At 38.5% G+C, this 19904-nt stretch overlaps 1 protein-coding gene across 1 annotated transcript; it reads right to left on the minus strand.

Annotated features, from left to right (window-relative positions):
• Nucleotides 1–18364, minus strand: LOC135470399 (uncharacterized). The gene is made up of 5 exons (XM_064749318.1): nucleotides 18314–18364; nucleotides 16419–16585; nucleotides 15467–16120; nucleotides 2632–3574; nucleotides 1–182 (listed from the first exon to the last, which is right to left on the minus strand). Exons 2-5 carry the CDS (start codon nucleotides 16561–16563, stop codon nucleotides 122–124), a joined length of 1803 nt encoding a protein of 600 aa, XP_064605388.1. The 5' UTR covers nucleotides 16564–16585; nucleotides 18314–18364; the 3' UTR covers nucleotides 1–121.
• Between the last annotated feature and the right edge of the window lie 1540 nt (nucleotides 18365–19904).

Below are 19904 nucleotides of genomic sequence, written 5' to 3' on the forward strand. Positions count from 1 at the left end.
CTCAACTGATGTTGAATTCCACTGGTATTCATACGCTACATCATCCACCGGCTCTTGTTTAATTCTCTTCCCGATCGAATTGTCGACTTCACCTTCGGACTGCAAAACATACTGCTCTTTATCACTGAATACAGCCTCTGTGCTTCGTGAATTCTGGTAAAAAGGTTCTGAGGAAATGGTTTCTGTGGAACAGAAAACAAAGTATTAGAAAAAAAACCCCGCAGCATAGTTTTAATGTTATGGTACGCTAAATGTGACGTTCTGGTCATATTCTTGATCAGTGACGTCTAATGAATTGCAATTAACATCACTGCATTTTGTAATCTAATTCTGCTTAAGCCTGGATGGTATAAGAGACGTGTAATTCGCTAGTAATTATGCATTTACATAAACGTTAGAAAAAAACCCTGATTGAGGTAAATTGACAACAGGCCACATTCCACAGGTTTCGTGTGACCATTTGCCAACTATCATATTGTCGTCGCTGCTCTATTCTTACTCTATATGCTGCCCCAGAATTGCAATTTCACTACACATGGTGCATAGGACTAACGCAAGAATTTTTTCCCAAAAATAATTATAATTTTTGACTTAAGTTTTTATTAAGACTTATATGCGAAATCATCGGATGTGACGTCAGTCTCAGAACGTATTAATTACATAATGTTCTTTCTCGGAGCACTTGGGCAGAGAATTTGTGGATACTCCCGCGTTCACTGTTCGTGGTGCCATGCATGCTGACTGGATTTTGCGCTGCCTAGTGTTCGTTGAAGACCAGAAGCCTACGCCAACAAATATGCATGGAGTACATATCTATGTCACTTGTAGGAATCTTCGTCATTACCTTGCCAAAGGCCGGTGCATCGTCGCCTTGCATATTCCATGCATCTTTGGATTCTATTTAATTGCTTCTTTTAACGCAATATTGAAGAATTTTTCACTTATACGATGGTAGTCAGATTTATGGTGTATTTACTTATTCGATTGGTGTTTCACACCGTACTCAAGAATATTTCGCTTATACGACGAAACCGAGCAGAGCCGGGGGGGGGGGGGCGGGGGGGGACCCAGACATTGCAGACAGACATTCCGGCCGCAGATGAAGACAGCATGAGCTGGGCTTATAAATAACTAAATAAATTTCTCTGACTGTACTATGATTCTGGTATAATAAAGGAATAAAATAAGTATTCATCATGTCTTGTGTTTGAACAATACATTCTAATTATTTGTCGTTTTTGTAAGGGATCATAAAGGAATTAAGGAATTTATAGAATAGATGTTCGTCAAAGCGGTATTTTTTGATCCTTTTATCCAGTGGTAGTTATTATAATTGTAAAACCTTCCAGATTAAAATACACCTGTTGTGGTCAACATTTCGCTCTGTACCATAACATTAGTTCATATATAGATATCAGTATGTTAATTTAGACTATACATTTCACTTACCAGATTTTAGCGTTGATATTTAAAATATATTTGTATATATTTGACTGGTCTTTTATATGCGGTACTCAAAAATAGTTCACTTATACGACGGAGGCCAGGACTATTGTGGAAGGAAGACAGAACCCGGGGAAAGAGACGATCATCTGCAAGTTGTAGGAAGGCCTTCCCACGTGCGACCGGAGAGGAAGCCAGCGTAAGCTTGGCTTGAACTCACAGTGTGCTTCACGAGAAGCCCATTCACTCTTCCGCGCTAGCACGCTATCCCTGCGGATTTAAGAATGTAGGTATGCTTGGGGTTTCACGTCGTACTTAATTTTTCAGTCATATGACGACGAGGAGTCATTTGAAGACACTAGACATAACACCCCACACAATCATATTATACTGACATCGGGGCAACCTTGCTCTAACCTCTCAGTGCTGAGTGCCAAGTCAGGTAGCAGCAAGTACCATTTTTAAAGTCGTAGGAATTCTCCGGTTTGGTCCCGGGGTCTCGCGATTTCGAGACGGACGCTCTAACCACCGAAGCGTTCCCGCCTTTAAGAAGAACAAGATATGTGCAAACATACAACAGGGATACCTCTAAATTACTATATTTGTATGGAATTCTTATTCAGTAGTTTAGCTTAACTATTAATGAACCCATAAAACGTCATTTCTTCACATAAATTCAAAAGTATGGATATTGGAAGTATTTTTGAATAAAACATGAGGGAAAGCAGAGAGAAGTGAACACGCTCTAAACTTGAATGTCCTGTAGAGTTGACAAAGCACACCAGCCTAAAGAAATCGTGAGTAGTTTAAACTAATAAATAATCGTCAAATAATGTTGTATATAACGACCATTGATAACTTTTTTGTCCCATTCACACAGTGTCTCTACAGCCCGGCTTACTTATTTCATCCGCACACGTGGGATTTCAGCTATGGAATTTCAGACTTAAAAAAATCAGTTTTATAATCGACCAAAATAAGGTTGTTCCATACTTCCTCTCCATCTGTCCTCTAAGCCATAAACTTATGCATTTAACTAGCAAAACCATCGGTGTTAGCTGGAACGTCGGATACGCCAAACACCCGAACTTTGCAACATTTCGGATAAAGACATCAAAAGAAATCCCTCGTCACAAAAGACAATCCAAAGTTTTATTTCCAAGCACAGTTCCTCTGGATGATTCTTACTGGACATAGGGTTCAGGGAATGGAACGTCTTCCAAAGGCTCTGCCACGGTGAGACTATAGGTGGCTCGCTCTTTCATGGCCTTCAGTATACTGCTCACCATTCGCATTGGTGCCGGCGTCGGAGCTAACGTCAGCACTCCAGTTTCCGCCAGTACACACAGCTGGTTATAAAACTTACTCAAAGCACCACAGCAGCCTGGCCTTAGCTTGGCATATTGTTTATAAGCACGGACAGGGCAGCGTTTTGGATCATCCGGTTCAGCTAAAGCCTCAAATGCTGACGGAGCGGTTGGATGTTTCCCAGGTTTACTTTTGGAGGCAGCAGCCGTTAACGTCAGATACTCCCGACCGTCGTCTTTGGTAAGCAATTCCACATCGCCCCACAAAAGATTGAAATGGTCAATTTTACTGATTAAAGAGTCCGAGAAATAATACGATGTGATCCAGAACATAGCGATAAGAAGTGACTCAGTGTTGGACAGATCTACATCAAATATCTTATCTCTGAGTCCCATAAGCTCATCTCTGCTGAGGAACGAAGACTCCTTGAGATCTTGTATTCGCTTTTTGTACGCTTCCTGGCTCTTCACGAACGACCCTGCAGCCACCGTCGAGACAGGATAACTCTTGTCACGTAAATGACGCTCTAAACTGTTTCGCACGGACTTCAGAGACTTCGGATCGTACTCGCCGCCATCTCTGGGCTTGAGTGACGTGTACATTTCTGCCAAAAGCTGATCAAGCTGGTCAGGTGGTATGTCTTCGATTTGCCTGTCATCCCTGTACGGTTCAGACTGTAGCCAGCCATAGAATATGTTGAGGTCGCTGCGAGTTTTCCGCATTGTCGCCGTTGTCCTGCCGCTGAAGGTGTCCTCAGCACCAGTGGGGAATGGGGATTGCATTACTTGTCCTGTAGACATCCGGACATCCTGTGTTGACGCACCTGGGAAACCAAAGACAATAGAATATATCGCCAACCATCAGCACCCCTAGACTAATCACGAAGGGCTGTCATGCATTCCCTAGGTAAGCCGCGCCATGAATGAATTAAATGGTCGTATACATTCTTGGGTTTTAGTAATGGAAAGATATGGACATCTTATATTGGTCCTATTTCGTGTCCAAACGCCAACAATTGTTTTTCCTTGTTGTGCAAATACGACAATTGTTATTGAGTATTGGATGACTATGGTTCTGGCATATCTAAAACTCATGACTTACTGTGATATATTATCCACTGCATAATGCAATATGCGATCCTCGATTATATGGGGGAAATTCAGTGTTTTACCTTGATAAAAATATCCCGTAAGATAACAACGAACAACTGACCCACTCAAAGGTATGACACACTCAGTACAACAGTAAAGTATACTATAGTTAAACAGAAGTCTACAAATTTAAAGCAAAGCTTGTATTTATGGAAGATATGATGCTTTGAATTATTCTACTAAAATACCTACAAGTCGAATGACCGACCAAGATTAAATACTCGATGTCACAGATTATACATATACATGCAGATTTTAAAACGCTGTCCTTTACTGCATCACCTACCAATACTTTTATTAAAATAAAATACGGGCTATTACCTCAATATATAAAACAAGTAAAGTAAGATCATAATAGTAAGATCATAATAGTAAAATATATCATCCCTCAACAACAGTAGAAGAAAGGTTTCTAAAGCTGATGTCCTTGGTGAATGTTTGCCGCCTCATTAACAGACTGTCGGCTGATCCTAATCTTACATGAAGGCCTTTGAGTGAGGAAACTATACGAAAAGTGAGATCAAACGTCATTTGTAAAGCAACACAGATTGCACACATTTTCATCAATGTTGTTTACACACCATTCCTTTTTTTTATGTTATCTCGGTCATCTTTACGGGTAGAAGACACTGGAGTGAATGGAGTAAACCACAGAACTTTGGGAAGTTAGAGAGGAACCTACGTTTGACATATAGGTTTTCACGCAATGCACACTGATGGAACGTAAAGTTCCAAATGCATGCTCTCACCAAGAAGGGAATCAGTGGAATATAGAAATTTGCGGTCCAAGTTTAAATGTTAACTTCTATATTTGCCAGCGGTTGGGAGTCTCAGTCCAGCACCTTACCACTGAGACATGTTCCACTCCCTTGTTATACACATGGATGGCGGTTGGCTGAATGGTATAATTATATAATAGTACATATTTTCTATGAGGATCTTATAAGCCTTTCCATTATGCAAGCGTGAGACTAAGCATATGAACCTGAGGGTGTCCGTAAATGTGTAGGAAGCAAAGGAAAGGCTCCATACTCTTTCAGCCTTATATAGATAAGTGAAAACAATATAGCCAGTGGTGTTAATCGCCGAATATCTCCAACTTAGTGACTTTTGCTATCTTCAGCTCAATAAGTTTCAAACGTCTCATTCATGAAAACTTAACGATGCTACACCTATATTTCACTACCTGTATTTTAAAACTGCAAATCTTCCTAACATGAATGAGGAGCTTAATCGTTTGTTCTGTATGAACACTTAAGTCCCCGGCAAGTCCACAGAACAACAAATACTTTTGACGGACTATCATTCAGACTACTGCTTCAGCTCTTGGCCAAGTTCAGTCTTCAGCTTTTTTTTTTTTTTTTAAATAAAGACATGGGTCAGTGACAATCTGCTGTACATGGGCACATTTGTTCACTCAAGGCCCGTAATTGTGTAGCGTGGTAAAGGTGAAAGACAGGACGAATTTATCATACAAAAAAGAGCACCGTAGTCGAACATCAATATACAGTGTTATTAACAACGGAAATACACACCACTGCACAACCATCTAAACTTCATACATCATTTAGCACTGTCGCATACATCTAGCAAGAGTGGCCGTCCTCGTTTGTCTGTACTTCACATTCTTGTATCCTGGCCTTCAACTCCCGCACCACTTGTCCCAAAAACTGATTGTTCACCGGCAATGTACTGCTAAACCACAGGTCAGGATCCCCAAAGGTCCCCGGGCGCAGGTAAAACCGTGTGTCTGGGGCTAAATTATCAGCTGACCTACGCTTCTTGTATTCCCTGTACAATCTTACTGGGCAACAGTTTGGGTATTCCTTGTCGGCCGGCACTCGCACACTCCGCTGACCAAGAGCTTTAGTTAACCGAGAACTTCCGACAGCTTTAGACATAGTTCCTGCGAGCACCAGAAATCCCTCCATTGAAGTGTCTTCTTCTAAATCCAGATCGCCCCAATACAGGTTGCAATGTTCACCGCGAGACTTCAGGTAGGTGCCAAAACACAATGACATCATGGCAAATACTGATTTTATCAAAGCCTCCGGAGTGTCCATCGTAAGTAAGTTTTGCTCCTTTAGGAGAGTAAGTTCGCCGTGGCTTAAACTGATATCTTCTATAAGCTGCCTCCTTTGTGATTTCATCACAGCTTGACTTTGATAAAACTCGACCGATTTGGTCAGTGAGTAAGGATAATTACTGTCTTTCAGGTACCTGTCAATGTTACTTCTCAGTGAATGCAGGGAGTTGGGGTCGTAGTTATCCCCATGGCGCGTTTTCACACCTCTAAGGAAACTTGCCATGTATCCGTCCAGTTCTTGTGGCGGGATATCCTGGATAGGCCTTATTTCCTTATACTGAGGGCCGCTCACCCAACTCTGAAACTTTCTCACATCGGACAGAATTCTTTTTGAGAAGTGCCGCGGTGCCACAGTCCGGCTACACATCCGTGCTGCAAGAGACGAAGTGGGGTCAACCGTAAATGTTTTGTTGAGGTTACCTTTCCACCGTAAACTAAGAAAGGTTGTCTTGTAACGTATTTCGACATTGACTGGGTTCATTTACGGTAAAAATACAATAAACATCTTTCATTTCATTACTTTTCTGGATGAATTCTGAATAATCCTCAAACATTTTTGGAAAAGTTAACTGCAATAATGGAACAACGTGCAATAACACGGCTGCTTTATAGCATCACCTTTGTACAGTCACAGAAGCTCCTAATGATAAATCACTTGGAAAGAAACCAACAGTAACTTATCTACATTGAAAAGAATAAATCTGAGCGACTCCCATGAAAAGTTTAATATTTCTTAAGTCTCGAAACTTATAATGCAAGCGGGAATGTTAATGCAAAGTTGTTAGTTTCGCTGACTGGAATGGGATTTCCGTCATGTAATTACTAAAACTTTTAACCTTCTAGGCACATATTTATGGCTCAACATCAGCCATATATATTTACTGACTTCATCTATCTTTATCAGTGTCGTTTACAAGTTCTACGCTGAATTCTCCAGTCGAAACCCATGCACATAAAACTGAATTTCACATTATATAACCTTTGGATAGATAAAGTGATTTGGAGCCCAAAGATTGATCGCATCTAAAGGCTGATGACATATTCTGTCTTCAAGTCGTTCTACCGTCAGTCAAATGTAATTTTTTACGAACAACTTTGAAAAGGTAAACTGATAGAATAAAAAGTAATAGATGAAAGACAGGTGGAGATTTCATCCATATAAAAGATTTACGGCTTAGTATTATTTATAATGGACAAAGTATAGTGTTTTGCAGTTCCAGAATGCACTGAACACATACCCACTCGACAGGTTCCATTCAGTAAGGTATGTAAAAATTGCTCCCAATAGCAATAAAACTATGGGGTATTACCACAACGACAAAGCACATATACGGTCTACGAGATTTCTTCACTATTTCAGATTAAAGTGAAGATGATACAAAGCACCTGTTTGAACAAAACACGCTTGAACTTGAGTAACTGTCGTTAAAAGCTGGTTTAAAGCAGCCTGCGTTTAAATCTTATCATTTCTCAAAAAGGATAACTAAACAAAGAAATTACATCTCTTAATCTATGCCTGTGGTATACGAGAATAATTCAAAACAATAGAAGTTAATACTTCCAAAGAAGTCATAAAAAGACTCATCTTGTGAAATGAAATAAGTAATAAACAACAGGCCTCCTCCACCCTACATGGATGTTGGGTGATGTAAATGCTGGAACAGTCAGCTGTGTATATTATACAGATAGTCAGTAACGATTCCACATGACTACTTAACACAGATACCCCACATGGTAAGACGCATTCTTTAACCAAGCTTGCTGGTACTAAATTTTTGGACAAGACACATAGGGCATGCATGGTGCGCATTGTGTAGTATTTAAACATGAATTATTGCCCAGACTTGGATCACAGTGATGAGGAGTTTCAAATAAGTTATGAAGATGGGTCCCCCTGTTGAATATCCGCACTTAATTCCATTTTTCTTTCACTAAAAGCTTGTCTACTCCGACTGAATATCGCGGATCTCAGAGTAAAGCTGTCAAAGCCTTCCTTGTTCAGATACCGGTTAAGGCTGAGTCTCAAGGTACTGAACGACTCCGGGTTGTAGTTACGACCATCACGTTTCTTCACGTTCTTGAAGAAGTCACATAAATAGTCGTCCAGCACTTCAGGCGGGATCTCGCGAATTGGCCTACTGTCAGCATGAGGCTCTCCTGACAGCCAACGACGGAAAATCCCGCCGGCACTACTTGTGTTTTTAAGGGTCTGGCTGGTTCTGGGATGGCGATAGAAAGGGCCAGTGAATTCCAGAGATCTCCACTCGAGGTTCTTGGCTCCAATGGCAGCTGCAAAATTCTCACGCTCGTCGACAGGCCTCTGTCCTCTGTGTGGCACTGTCAATGAAAGCCATAGACGGCGTAAGTCGAGCAGCGTCAATATCACCTCAAGAAACCAGCATGCATGCAATCGGGCGAGTATCAAGAGCAAATTCATTGACGGTCCTGGTAACGTTAACACACATGTAAAGGCTGGGATTGATTAACATGCATTAAGACAGCTACTGCATACTACATTCCTATAAAAAGATACGTTTATAGGTTTTGCCGGTCTTAACAATAAAGTTTATGTGTCTTACTACCAGCTTACCCGACTGCTACTATTAAATAAAGGATTTCAATCATTTTAGTCTTGCCGCTTACTACATGTATTCCCCTAAGCATCTCTCAAATGAAGAACTAACAACTTATATAACATAATAATTGCCATAAGCTCAAACGTTTCCATCAACAACTTTTGGATGTCTTCTGGGCTATTATACTCATAAAATTAACACTATTTCAAAGGGCCTCTGGAAGTTAATACGAGGTATCAACGGGTTAAATGGAAATGAACCACACTGTGCGAGGCAATATAAAACAGGACAGGTGATATTTACCGACGCATCTATCTCATTACCTACGAAACCTCAAGAATATGGTTTCTTAGATCTTTGTTTGTCTGATGTAATAGCATACGAATGATACAAAAACATATTTCTACCTTTACGGATTCCAAAGGGTATTGCGGTCTTGAAACAGGTGTAAATATCGTAATAAAAACATACACAATAATCCTGTTGTCATTCATCTTTATTGCACACCTAATGAAACACGTCATATCATTTAACGCATATTTGTACAATGTTCACCCATTACATTATCTTGTCTTTCAACTGACAACCATCAGTTATTTCGAGAACATTGAGAACAGAACACTTGTATAAGAAATGTCATTCAAAATGATGAGTAAAACTTTGCCTGTCTCAAAATATGAACTGAAAAAAAACTTTCAGCGGCACTCAAACAGAGGTCAGATTATCTATGCACCTATACCAAAGCAGTGAGGCAACATACCAGAAATACTTCTGAATGTTTAGCACTTCAGAAATCCACAGATGAGCGGCAGTAGGAAGAACTAAGATCCGATCGTCTATATACCTATAACAGAACAGTGAGGCAACACACCAGAAACACTTCTGAATGCTTAACACTTCAGAAATCCATAGATGAGCTGCTGTAGGAAGAACTAATATCCGATCATCTGTATACCTATAACAGAACAGTGAGGCAACATACCAGAAACACTTCTGAATGTTTAGCACTTCAGAAATCCATAGATGAGCTGCTGTAGGAAGAACTAATATCCGATCATCTGTATACCTATAACAGAACAGTGAGGCAACACACCAGAAACACTTCTGAATGTTTAACACTTCAGAAATCCATAGATGAGCGGCAGTAGGAAGAACTAAGATCCGATCGTCTATATACCTATAACAGAACAGTGAGGCAACACACCAGAAACACTTCTGAATGTTTAGCACTTCAGAAATCCATAGATGAGCTGCTGTAGGAAGAACTAATATCCGATCATCTGTATACCTATAACAGAACAGTGAGGCAACATACCAGAAACACTTCTGAATGTTTAGCACTTCAGAAATCCATAGATGAGCTGCTGTAGGAAGAACTAATATCCGATCATCTGTATACCTATAACAGAACAGTGAGGCAACACACCAGAAACACTTCTGAATGTTTAACACTTCAGAAATCCACAGGTGAGCTGCTGTAGCAAGAACTGAACCTTTCTGCCTAAATGGGAGAATTGCCCTTATAATAGTACACAATTCGGAATTGTGACAGGTAAACATGAATATAAGATCCATGGTTTTAAATTCAGAGTAATATTGTCCTAAACATCAAGAAATCATGTAATAATTCAACTGGTATTGTGGACATCTTGGATCTTTGGGATTTATTTATTGTATTGGTCCTGTTGGTCCTGTATCCATGCTAAAGAATATTTCACTTATATGACGGCAGCCAGCTTTGTTGTAAGAAGAAACGAGGAAGAGCCCGAGGGACACCCACGTCCTTCCGCAGGTTATTGGTAGACTTTTCCACCTACGACCACAGTGCCAGGGTACTAGAGTCTGTGCTGTGTGAGTTCATTTCTGAATTCAGAGGCTCCATTGATAAGACATAGAGCTCATGGAACTATCTGAATTTATCTGGCTCCATCTTCACCTAATGTTTATACTGAGACATTGGGTCTTTTGAATTACATGTTCAACTACACCAAACCATCTACCAGTTTTTCTCTGTTAAAATGGCATGTATTTAAACATTCTACCACAGTTTTATCAACCAATAAACTGCATATTATCTGGTCATAATTTTTGCCACCATACTACTGCATCCTACAGGACTGCCGATCTGACACAAGAGTTAACTGGACAGGCTTCTCAGCAACAAATGTATGTATGTAAAAATATGGCAGCTTATATATGTGATGTGATTTTAATTGAACTGATGAAAGTATACATGACAGAGACAGCCACCATATGCACTTGAGGATGGGTTGAAACATTCATCTGTGCTCGATGGCACGTTCATCTGGGGCAGCATTAGCCTGCAACTTTGTCTCTGGCTTGGCAGAGGCATCTGAGATTTCAGCAAGAGGTGTACTGGATTCCTTTCGTTTGTACTTAAATCTATAGGAAGATATCTTTCGGTACAAGGCTTGCTTGATGTGGCTTCGTTTGGAATCTGAGTTCAGAAGGCAGAAGTCTGGAAGTAAATTTGAAAGAAATTTTCATTATCATTAGGATAATAAACATGCACAAATATTTGAGAATAAAAATGCATTAAATCTGTTCAATTATTCAAAGGAAAGCTTTAACAAATACCAATAAAATAGCCAATCACTACAATATAGGTATTATAGCCTCAAACAAGAAAGGATGACATTTCAGAAATTACGTGTGTTTTTATTTAAAATTTAAATTTAAATTTATGTAATTTGTGCTAAATTACGTACACTAGAAATTTTCACTTATAAGACAGCAGTCAAACTTATAGGTGAAGGAAACCACCACGTCCACAACCTTTTGCCAGGTGCTTGACAGCCTTGCATGTAACAACTAGATGTTAACTAATCACATCATAGGTCAAGGACAATGGAAGTTACAAGCTACAGGTTTTTCATAGTGAAAAAAAAAAGAGTATTCAATTTTACCTAAGTTTAGCGTTTTGGTTGATTTCTTTGATTTATCCACCACATAGGGCCACTTCAGAGGTTTTTTTTTTTGTGAAGTACGATTAATTTCTTGTCAGAAAAACTTAAGCGTATGTATCAAAAGTATCAGTTTAAAGCCCCTATGTGTTTCTGAAAGTCAAATTTTCATTTCCTTACTTTCAGATACTGTCTGACTTTTACTTCACAGATGATCAGTTGAAGTTTAATACCGTGTATGATCATTTAGTAGCTTAGATCTATACGTACATGTACATAGGGAGTGTATGTCACTACACTTAGGTAATTTAATCACACCTGACAGTGCACAGTTGCATCTAGTGACATTTACCTGTTATAACCTGGACAATGACTGGGTCTAGAACCTCCATGTGGTTCAGCTGTCTGACTGAGGGTCCCATTCACTATCTTATCACGGGAGAAGAAGACGCTGAGGAGATACCTTGCCTGCAGGTTGTCCGTCTCGCAGGACACTGTGGCTTCTCCTGCCAGAACGGTTACCACTGGTACACAGTCCCAAAGCACTCATCAAAAGCTGAGGGTAAAGATACACACCCCTGCCCTTCAGCAATTCCACCATCTGCAATAACGAATAATTAATATTTTATCAGTGTTTTACACATACCCCCACCATGAACTGGACATGAACCCACAGACATTTGACATTGGTGGGAGGTTCCTGGGTCATTACTAACCACCTTGGCCATGGAGACCCCAGGAATGATTAATGTTATGTTCAACTTAGCATGTGAAAAAGCAGAATTACTACTGTAATTGTTTCATTTTTACGACTGAGAAACTGTATATTCCCAATAAGTTTTGAGTTTTAATATCAAGGTATCCATAGGAATGTAACGGGTTATACAATGCGACAGAACTGTCTTACCCAGCTTGTTCAGCTTCTTCTGCACTATATCTTCCTGGAGGCATCAACCACATACCTGTGTGGGCAAATCATTACATTTAATCATAAAAAAAGCAAGATGACCACACAGAAAGACTGAGCAATACATGTATTGAATAATCTAAAATTTGCAGTAAATATGGCTTAAAGTTGACACAGGCTTGGCCAAAACCATTATACACACCTAATTTGTCTTTACGTGTCAGAGGATATACACATTACGATAGCTCATGAGAGAAAAATAAAATAAGAAGTCCCAACATACCTTTCACAAAATCACCTTCTGGTGTTAACTTTTATTGCCACTTGACAAGACTCCATTCTGGTCCTCTATCAAAAACAGCGCGAAAGATGAACATCTGCCCCACTGATAAACTTTCCACTTATGCAAAATCTATTAAAAAGCTTTCAGTCATCTTAAACCTATCTCATCTCAGGTCTGCAGTTGAAGACCTAGAGTGCTGTACAATAGTTTTGTGCATGCTAGCACTTAAAACAAGAAGATCTCATAGATGGCAAGAGCCTTGGCCAAGCCGTGTCAATTGCCGAGTTAATGATCTCAATGAATACTCAATTCACAGGTACATGTACAACACATGCGTTCAGGAGGTGTTAGGAGGTGCCAATCCACTAGCAGCAGAAATTGAGTAGGGACTTTCATTTGCACATTTCAGCTTGAAGGTAAATTAGTCAAATAGTGTCTACATGTATGGGAGATAACATTCTTGTGTTTGATGACATTTTGATTCTCAAACTGAATAAGCACGTTGCCCAAAATTCTGAGATTTTTTATAACAATGCCTAATAAATCTGAAAGATTACAGGTACCAGCCAAATCATTGGTCATGTGTCTTAATCTACCTTAGATTTAAATAACATGTGGGTCAACCATCTAGCCTTTGAGATTAAAATGAAGGATCAAAATGATATATAATATAATGAACGCAATCTTAAATGATCACCAATATGCAGATAAGGTTAATACTAACTCATCTATATCATTGACCTTTTTCCCACCTTTCCCAACTAAAGTGGGAAAAATGGTTTATAATTGTCAATTTTTATGTTATCATTTATAAATGTTTTAATAAAGCCTTAGTTAGTGCACACTTATTACTGTATAATGATTTATTGGCTTAAAGTTTAACCAGAGTCTCAAACGGTTATCCGTTGTCATCTGCTCAGATGACAGAAAATTATAATAAAGTATTTCCCCTGTGACACTTTGGTTCCGTGGCTCACTGATTTTTTGAAGATGCTTACACGCAAACAACTATTACAGAAACTTAAAATCTATCATGCAATATATGGCACATGTTCAATGATGGCAAAACTATAAATTAACCCATGTTGTTGTACAATGCAATTCTTATTCCATGAAGCCAATGCAACCAGATCTGTTAAGGAGTCTTAAGAGTGCCAGGCCTATTTCTAGCTAATTTTTTTCCAGAAACTTAATTTCAGAAGAAAAAAATATTAAAATTTACAGAATTTATGACCATCACGTGGACCTAAACATCCAACATATAAGCATATCCATGTTATTGGATCATGCATATTTGTGTAATGTCAGTGGATTTACTTGACTTCAATCATACTGTACAGGGCGTCAGAATGCACAGATCAGGGCTTAAAACTAAATAAATCTTCAGCTAATTGTCCCTGGGACCGGCACTGACTCAAAGTTACCTGCCCAAACACAGAAACACTATAGTAAATGGTTTTGAAAATCATTGAAGTCAATGAAGTGGCAGTATGAAAATTCCTAATTATTAAAGACCTCTACATCAGTGTAGCCAGTTGATGTCCCACGTATATTTTACTTGCATGGGACAGGTTGACACAAATCAATTTATTTCACAAAAACTCAAGACAGAAGTTGCTGAAAACTTAATGTTCTGATTTTTCTGAGCCACTGAGAAAGTGGAATAAATATATTTAAATAGATGTATCATCATCACTTCTCACAGTTATAAACTCACTGTTGACAATTCCTACATAACATTACATTACTCTGAGAAGCCAAAAGGAGCACAAACAAATGAACCACAGATCAAGTCTATGCTCTTCAATCTTACAGGAGTATGAAAAAGTTAATGAATTCAGACAACATATTTATAATATACACACTGAATGATGCCTGTTCAGAGAAAACCCAGTAACATTAATGCTGTCAAGAGAAAGGTTTTCCAGTATACACTTGATTTGTACAGCCTTCTAGTGGAAATGTTAAAACATACATTTGTATTTCATTCATTAAATATGGTATTAAATTGTTTTAATTGTCCACTGTACGCAAGCAAACATAAATTTTTTACAGGATGTTGCAGCTATCGCAAATTTGCACTTGATAAGAGGCAGGTTAACTGTTTGACATCTTCCAGCTCTATTATTGACATGACACAAGAAAATGACGCTGTACAACTTCTCTCCCACAAACAGTATCAATATGTTCAGACCAACACTTTAATCAATTAGGTAGGGGCCTACTTGCCCAGATTTTGCTTACATCCCGTCGGTCTTGACACTGTCAAAGAGGAGGGGGTGTCTCATAATATGACAATGGCATGTTGAAGAATAATAACTCACATATATACAGTAATTCTACCTGATATTTGCTTCTAGGGCACACACCATGGTTAAACTACATGTACATACTGCTTGCCTAGGTACATGTACATTGTAATACTAAGCAATCTCTTACAGAAAGTGATTTACATGTATTTATGTCTGCAGACAGTACGCAAAATAAGATTCACTGAATGAATCTACAGCTTTCCTTTGACTGAAATACAATGTGAGCAAAATTCTGCATACATAACTGCATTATATAATTATCTCTGCATAATAACTTACCGACTAGAGTTCATGTATGTATCATTTCAAATGGTTAAAAACAACATTTATATTATATATACCCACCATATGGCGATTTCTGGATTGCCAGTACATGTATTATGTAGCTTAATTTTTATTACACTGTATACACGTTCCCACATTAAATATGTTATGACTATATTCCTGCATTCTTTAACCATTCTTCAACCACTTACCAGGTTTGCTAGGTGGACTGTTGAATGATGAGTCTGAGTCTAGGCTGCTTTTCGTGACTGTGCTTTTAGCATGTGATGGTCTCCCTGGAATGTATGTGATGGGTGAGTTATCTCCCATATGATGACTCTCCTGCATTTGAATTGCCATTGCTAAATCAATGTCTCTTTGAGCGTCTTCCACTGACACTGGTGATGCCTCATGCATAGAGTCCTGTCCACCAATTATGGACATTAAACTTTGGTTTGATGTCTGTGAAGTCACAGATGGTTCTGGTGACTTCAATACTTTGTGATGAATTACTGAGTAAAGTCCGTCTTCTCCTCTGTCCAACCCACTAGTATCTCTGGATCTCTTTCGAGTGTGGTTATAATTTGTCCTTTTGTGAGCATGTAAACCAGTTGGAAAAATCTCCTGCCCTTCATCATCAGAGTCATTTTTGATCACAATAGTGGCTGGGTTTTGCAATTCAGCACCTGTACCAAGTCTTTCAGCAATGCTATCTTGCTCCAGGCTAGTTACATTGCTGTTGTGAGCCAAATGCCAGTGCACTGACGAGTTTTTGTGATGCTCTTCATTTGGGTAATCATCTGAAAATCCATCAGTCTCTTTCATACCCTTCAGCCAGTCAGGATCAGGTTTGTCTCCTGAACAGTCTTGAATTGAAAAACAGTACACAAATGTAAACATATCTGTTAAAACATCCAACTGTAATGTTACTTTTATTTCTAATCTCTATGTAAGCCCTTCAAAACCTTGAGAGAAGTCATGCATTGAATAAACTATATGAAGGATACAAAAATGAAGCCTAAAGGAAACTGATCGAAGTGTTACAAAGTTATTGTTTTCAAGTCAAAAGTTAAATCTCTACAAACTGTAGACCATATAACATGTGATAAAAATGAGCACCAAACAAGTAATCATCTGACGTTATAATACACATGAACTTCCTACCTAATGAAATTGATCCTTTTAACTTGTACTCGGCCAATCGCAAGTCCACCCATATGGCAAATTGGGAGAGGATCACTGGCTTGCTACATAACTCTCCAATGATTGATGCAAACTTGAACTGCACACGTTCCAAAGTCACATCCATGGTGAACTCCACTTTGGTGAAGCTGAAAAAGTCATACAGGTATAAGCTTCCTTTTAGTGTATCTTACAAACTGTTATCACCTATATTTCCTTTAAATACATGATTAATTGGGTTCAGGTCAATCTGACCAAAAACAAAAGTAACTTATATATCTTGTTATTATTTATATAAATGTGAAATGTCAGGATTTCCTTCATGACACTGAAGCAACCAGTAATGTTTCCTTGCCCTCACCTCTCAGAACTGAGCGCCAAGCAAGGCAGCCGGTACTTAGTGCCAATTTTAAAACCTTTGGTATGATCCGATGTGGAACTGATCCTGAGGTCTCCCCACTTTGAGGTGCATGCTCTAACCATTAGGCCAATGAAGCGGTCCAAAGACCTACAGCTAAAAACATTGCTTAACCTTCCTCAAATACACAAAATCATGATACTGTCAAAATATCATTAATATAGAATGTTATTATCTCATGGGTTATTGTTTCTACCTCTCACTAGAAAAATATTTATGGAATTCAACCTTCACTGAGTAATATCCTCTATTTCTTTCAGCGTATCGAAGATAAATAACCTTATCACTGATATCTCATAATCTATGTTTCTTTAATTGGGTTTTACATAGTGTTCATCTTGACTTCAGAGACGCCTATCTAGCATACAACTGAAGAGATGAAAACAACGCACTGGCAGGGGTCAGCTGGCTTTGTGCCAACTGTTGTGAATGAAATGTCTTTACCCTTACACTGCAGGGTGTTATATTTTATTTTATTTATTTTTTTAATTTGTTAACTTTATAATGTTTTTTCTTTATAAAACTTAACCTATTGTGTATTGTGTATTAACTTAGATCAGATTCTCCAATGCCTCTTTAAAGTCAAGCCATGTTAAATACATGAACAAGTGTATCCTTCTTTTGATGAATGGGGCGTGAACAGATTGAAATAAGGCTCCGCCATATCTCTGGCATGAACAGGTGTGTATTTTGGTTATATCAGGATGTCTCTATATAGCAGGCCAGTCCCTTTGCTAAGATTTATTTATTTTATTTGTGTTTTATGCCATACTCAAGAATATTTCACTTTTACATCAGCGACCAGCATTATGGTGAGAGGAAGCCAGACTGAATCTGCGGGAAATCACAACCATCCGCTGGAAAGAAAGTAGACTCAATCTGAATTTAGCTACGAATTGTGGTGTTCAGGATTCGACTTTTGGTAGTGATCTAGGTTAAAATTAACTGGTGATGAGGCGATGTTATGGCATGGATTTTACCAGAGGTAAGTTGAGTGCTTATTCACACTGCAATGTGTCCCACATCACTTCAACTAAACGTTGAGCAGCTATGATTATGGCGTATTAAAATAATTCTCAACCTTACAATCAACTGGACTTGGACTATTCTTCGTCTGGTCTAAGATCTTTTTCAATAAAAAAATCTAACACAATATTTTGTATGATCATAACACAAAATAACCGAATCAAATGAGAAAACCCCTGCCTTTACCATGTATTTGTCAGATACTCAGAATATGGGCCCAGGATGGCCTAGCTAAACACGGACTGGCTTAGCCTACTTTTTCAACTCAACAACAACATGATGATCAAATCGCCGATTACTGAACTAGGTTAAAATTAACTGGTCTAAACCGACTTACAGAAATATGATATATGCCCTAATTCGTGCAAGTAAAGTCTGAAATCTTGACTGAAAGCTTTTCTAAGTCAAATGTGTTAAAATACTATCACAATACCAGGAATTTCTGCCAGAAAATCGTCTCTCTTCGGATATCGTGGGCCGTGGTTTTCTTCTGTGAATTTTTTTACCTCACCGAAGGGAAGAGCTACACATTCATAACAAAGGCCTTCGTTTGTTGATTGGTTGGTGCTGCACACACTGCTTAGTACTGGTCACTACATCACTTTGGTTTTCATTTCCAAACGTCTTACCTTTGCTTGTTTAGCGAAATGATCTAGCTGAGACGTCGCCGTCGCATTCAACACTCTTTAATATGCCACGTAGGCCTAGGCTATAGACAGATCTATGAAAAGACAAGCAGTAGCAATGAGCCGTGTATTTACTATTATATGCAAGTTTCCGTCTAGATATCGGTGTAGATATGGATTCAGGTAATGAAGGTAACCATAATTGTTGCTAGGTTTCCAATCCTATCAGTCCATAGAAATGTGTGAATTAAAATTATTGACATTTAAAGTGCTGATATAGTTATTATATCATTTACACTTTAAAATACAATAAAAATAAAGTCTTTTGATCCTGTTTTGTATCCCCTTTAAAGAAAGCCAATTTTATGAATCTTCAATGACAAACAAACAAAAAAAAAAAAAAAACATCGAAAGAAAGGACAAATATGCAGAACTTTCCGGATTCAAAACCTAATTTTAGTCACAAGACTAGTCGCCCGTGATATGATTAAATCCGTACTTTGAAAGCATTGGGAATGAATTTTAAAGCTTCAGAAATCATTTTTAAACTCCTGAATATCATTTTTAAAATTTTAAGATTCTCTTTTAAAGCTTTATAAATATTTCCAGTACATAGTGTACAGCCGAGAAGATACTGGCATGTAGTTATTTTGACCTCTGGATTTTTGTGATTCTGCTCGTCACCGTACTAATAGAAGCAAAATACGGAATGACATATTTTGACGGACATCAATCAAATTGATAGAAAACACATATGCATAAATTACCATGCACTAGCCTTTGACATACTCAGTGTGTATATATATATATATATATATATATATATATATATATATATATATATATATATATATATATATATACACCGCGCGTCGGCCCGATGCAGAATAAGTCAGTATATTTTAAAACATAAATTTGTCCTTAATGCAAGCATGTTGACAAAATGGTATTTCATTTGATGTTCGAATTTTTGCTGGTTTTAAGGCGTCTATTTCCCGTTTTTTCTCATTTTGGATGTTATTCATTCATTCATTCTAATTAGTTTTCAGCATACGATCAAACTACGGAAAACTTCACCAACGGGTCAATGCGGACGCACAGACTAAAAATATCCACAAACCATCTTACATACACTCAGTATCTAAACTGTGAATTCCAGAATACGCCTCTAGCTAGGCCAGGAGCCCTAAAAGACACCACATGAGCAAAAAACCTCCGACACATGCAGCTAAATTTCCACAATTCTCGATCGGTATCCGGATCACCATCAAATGGAGTGGTCTTTGGCCCAAAGCCAACTCACGTCCAAAGCTTCATCCAATTCTACCAGTACATCCTCTTTTCTTTTCAGGGGTAAGAAATGGTCACACGCAACGGATGAAATAGACCAATCTGTCT

This window comes from Liolophura sinensis, chromosome 7 (genome assembly GCF_032854445.1).
Source record: "Liolophura sinensis isolate JHLJ2023 chromosome 7, CUHK_Ljap_v2, whole genome shotgun sequence".
Lineage (NCBI taxonomy): Eukaryota > Metazoa > Mollusca > Polyplacophora > Chitonida > Chitonidae > Liolophura > Liolophura sinensis.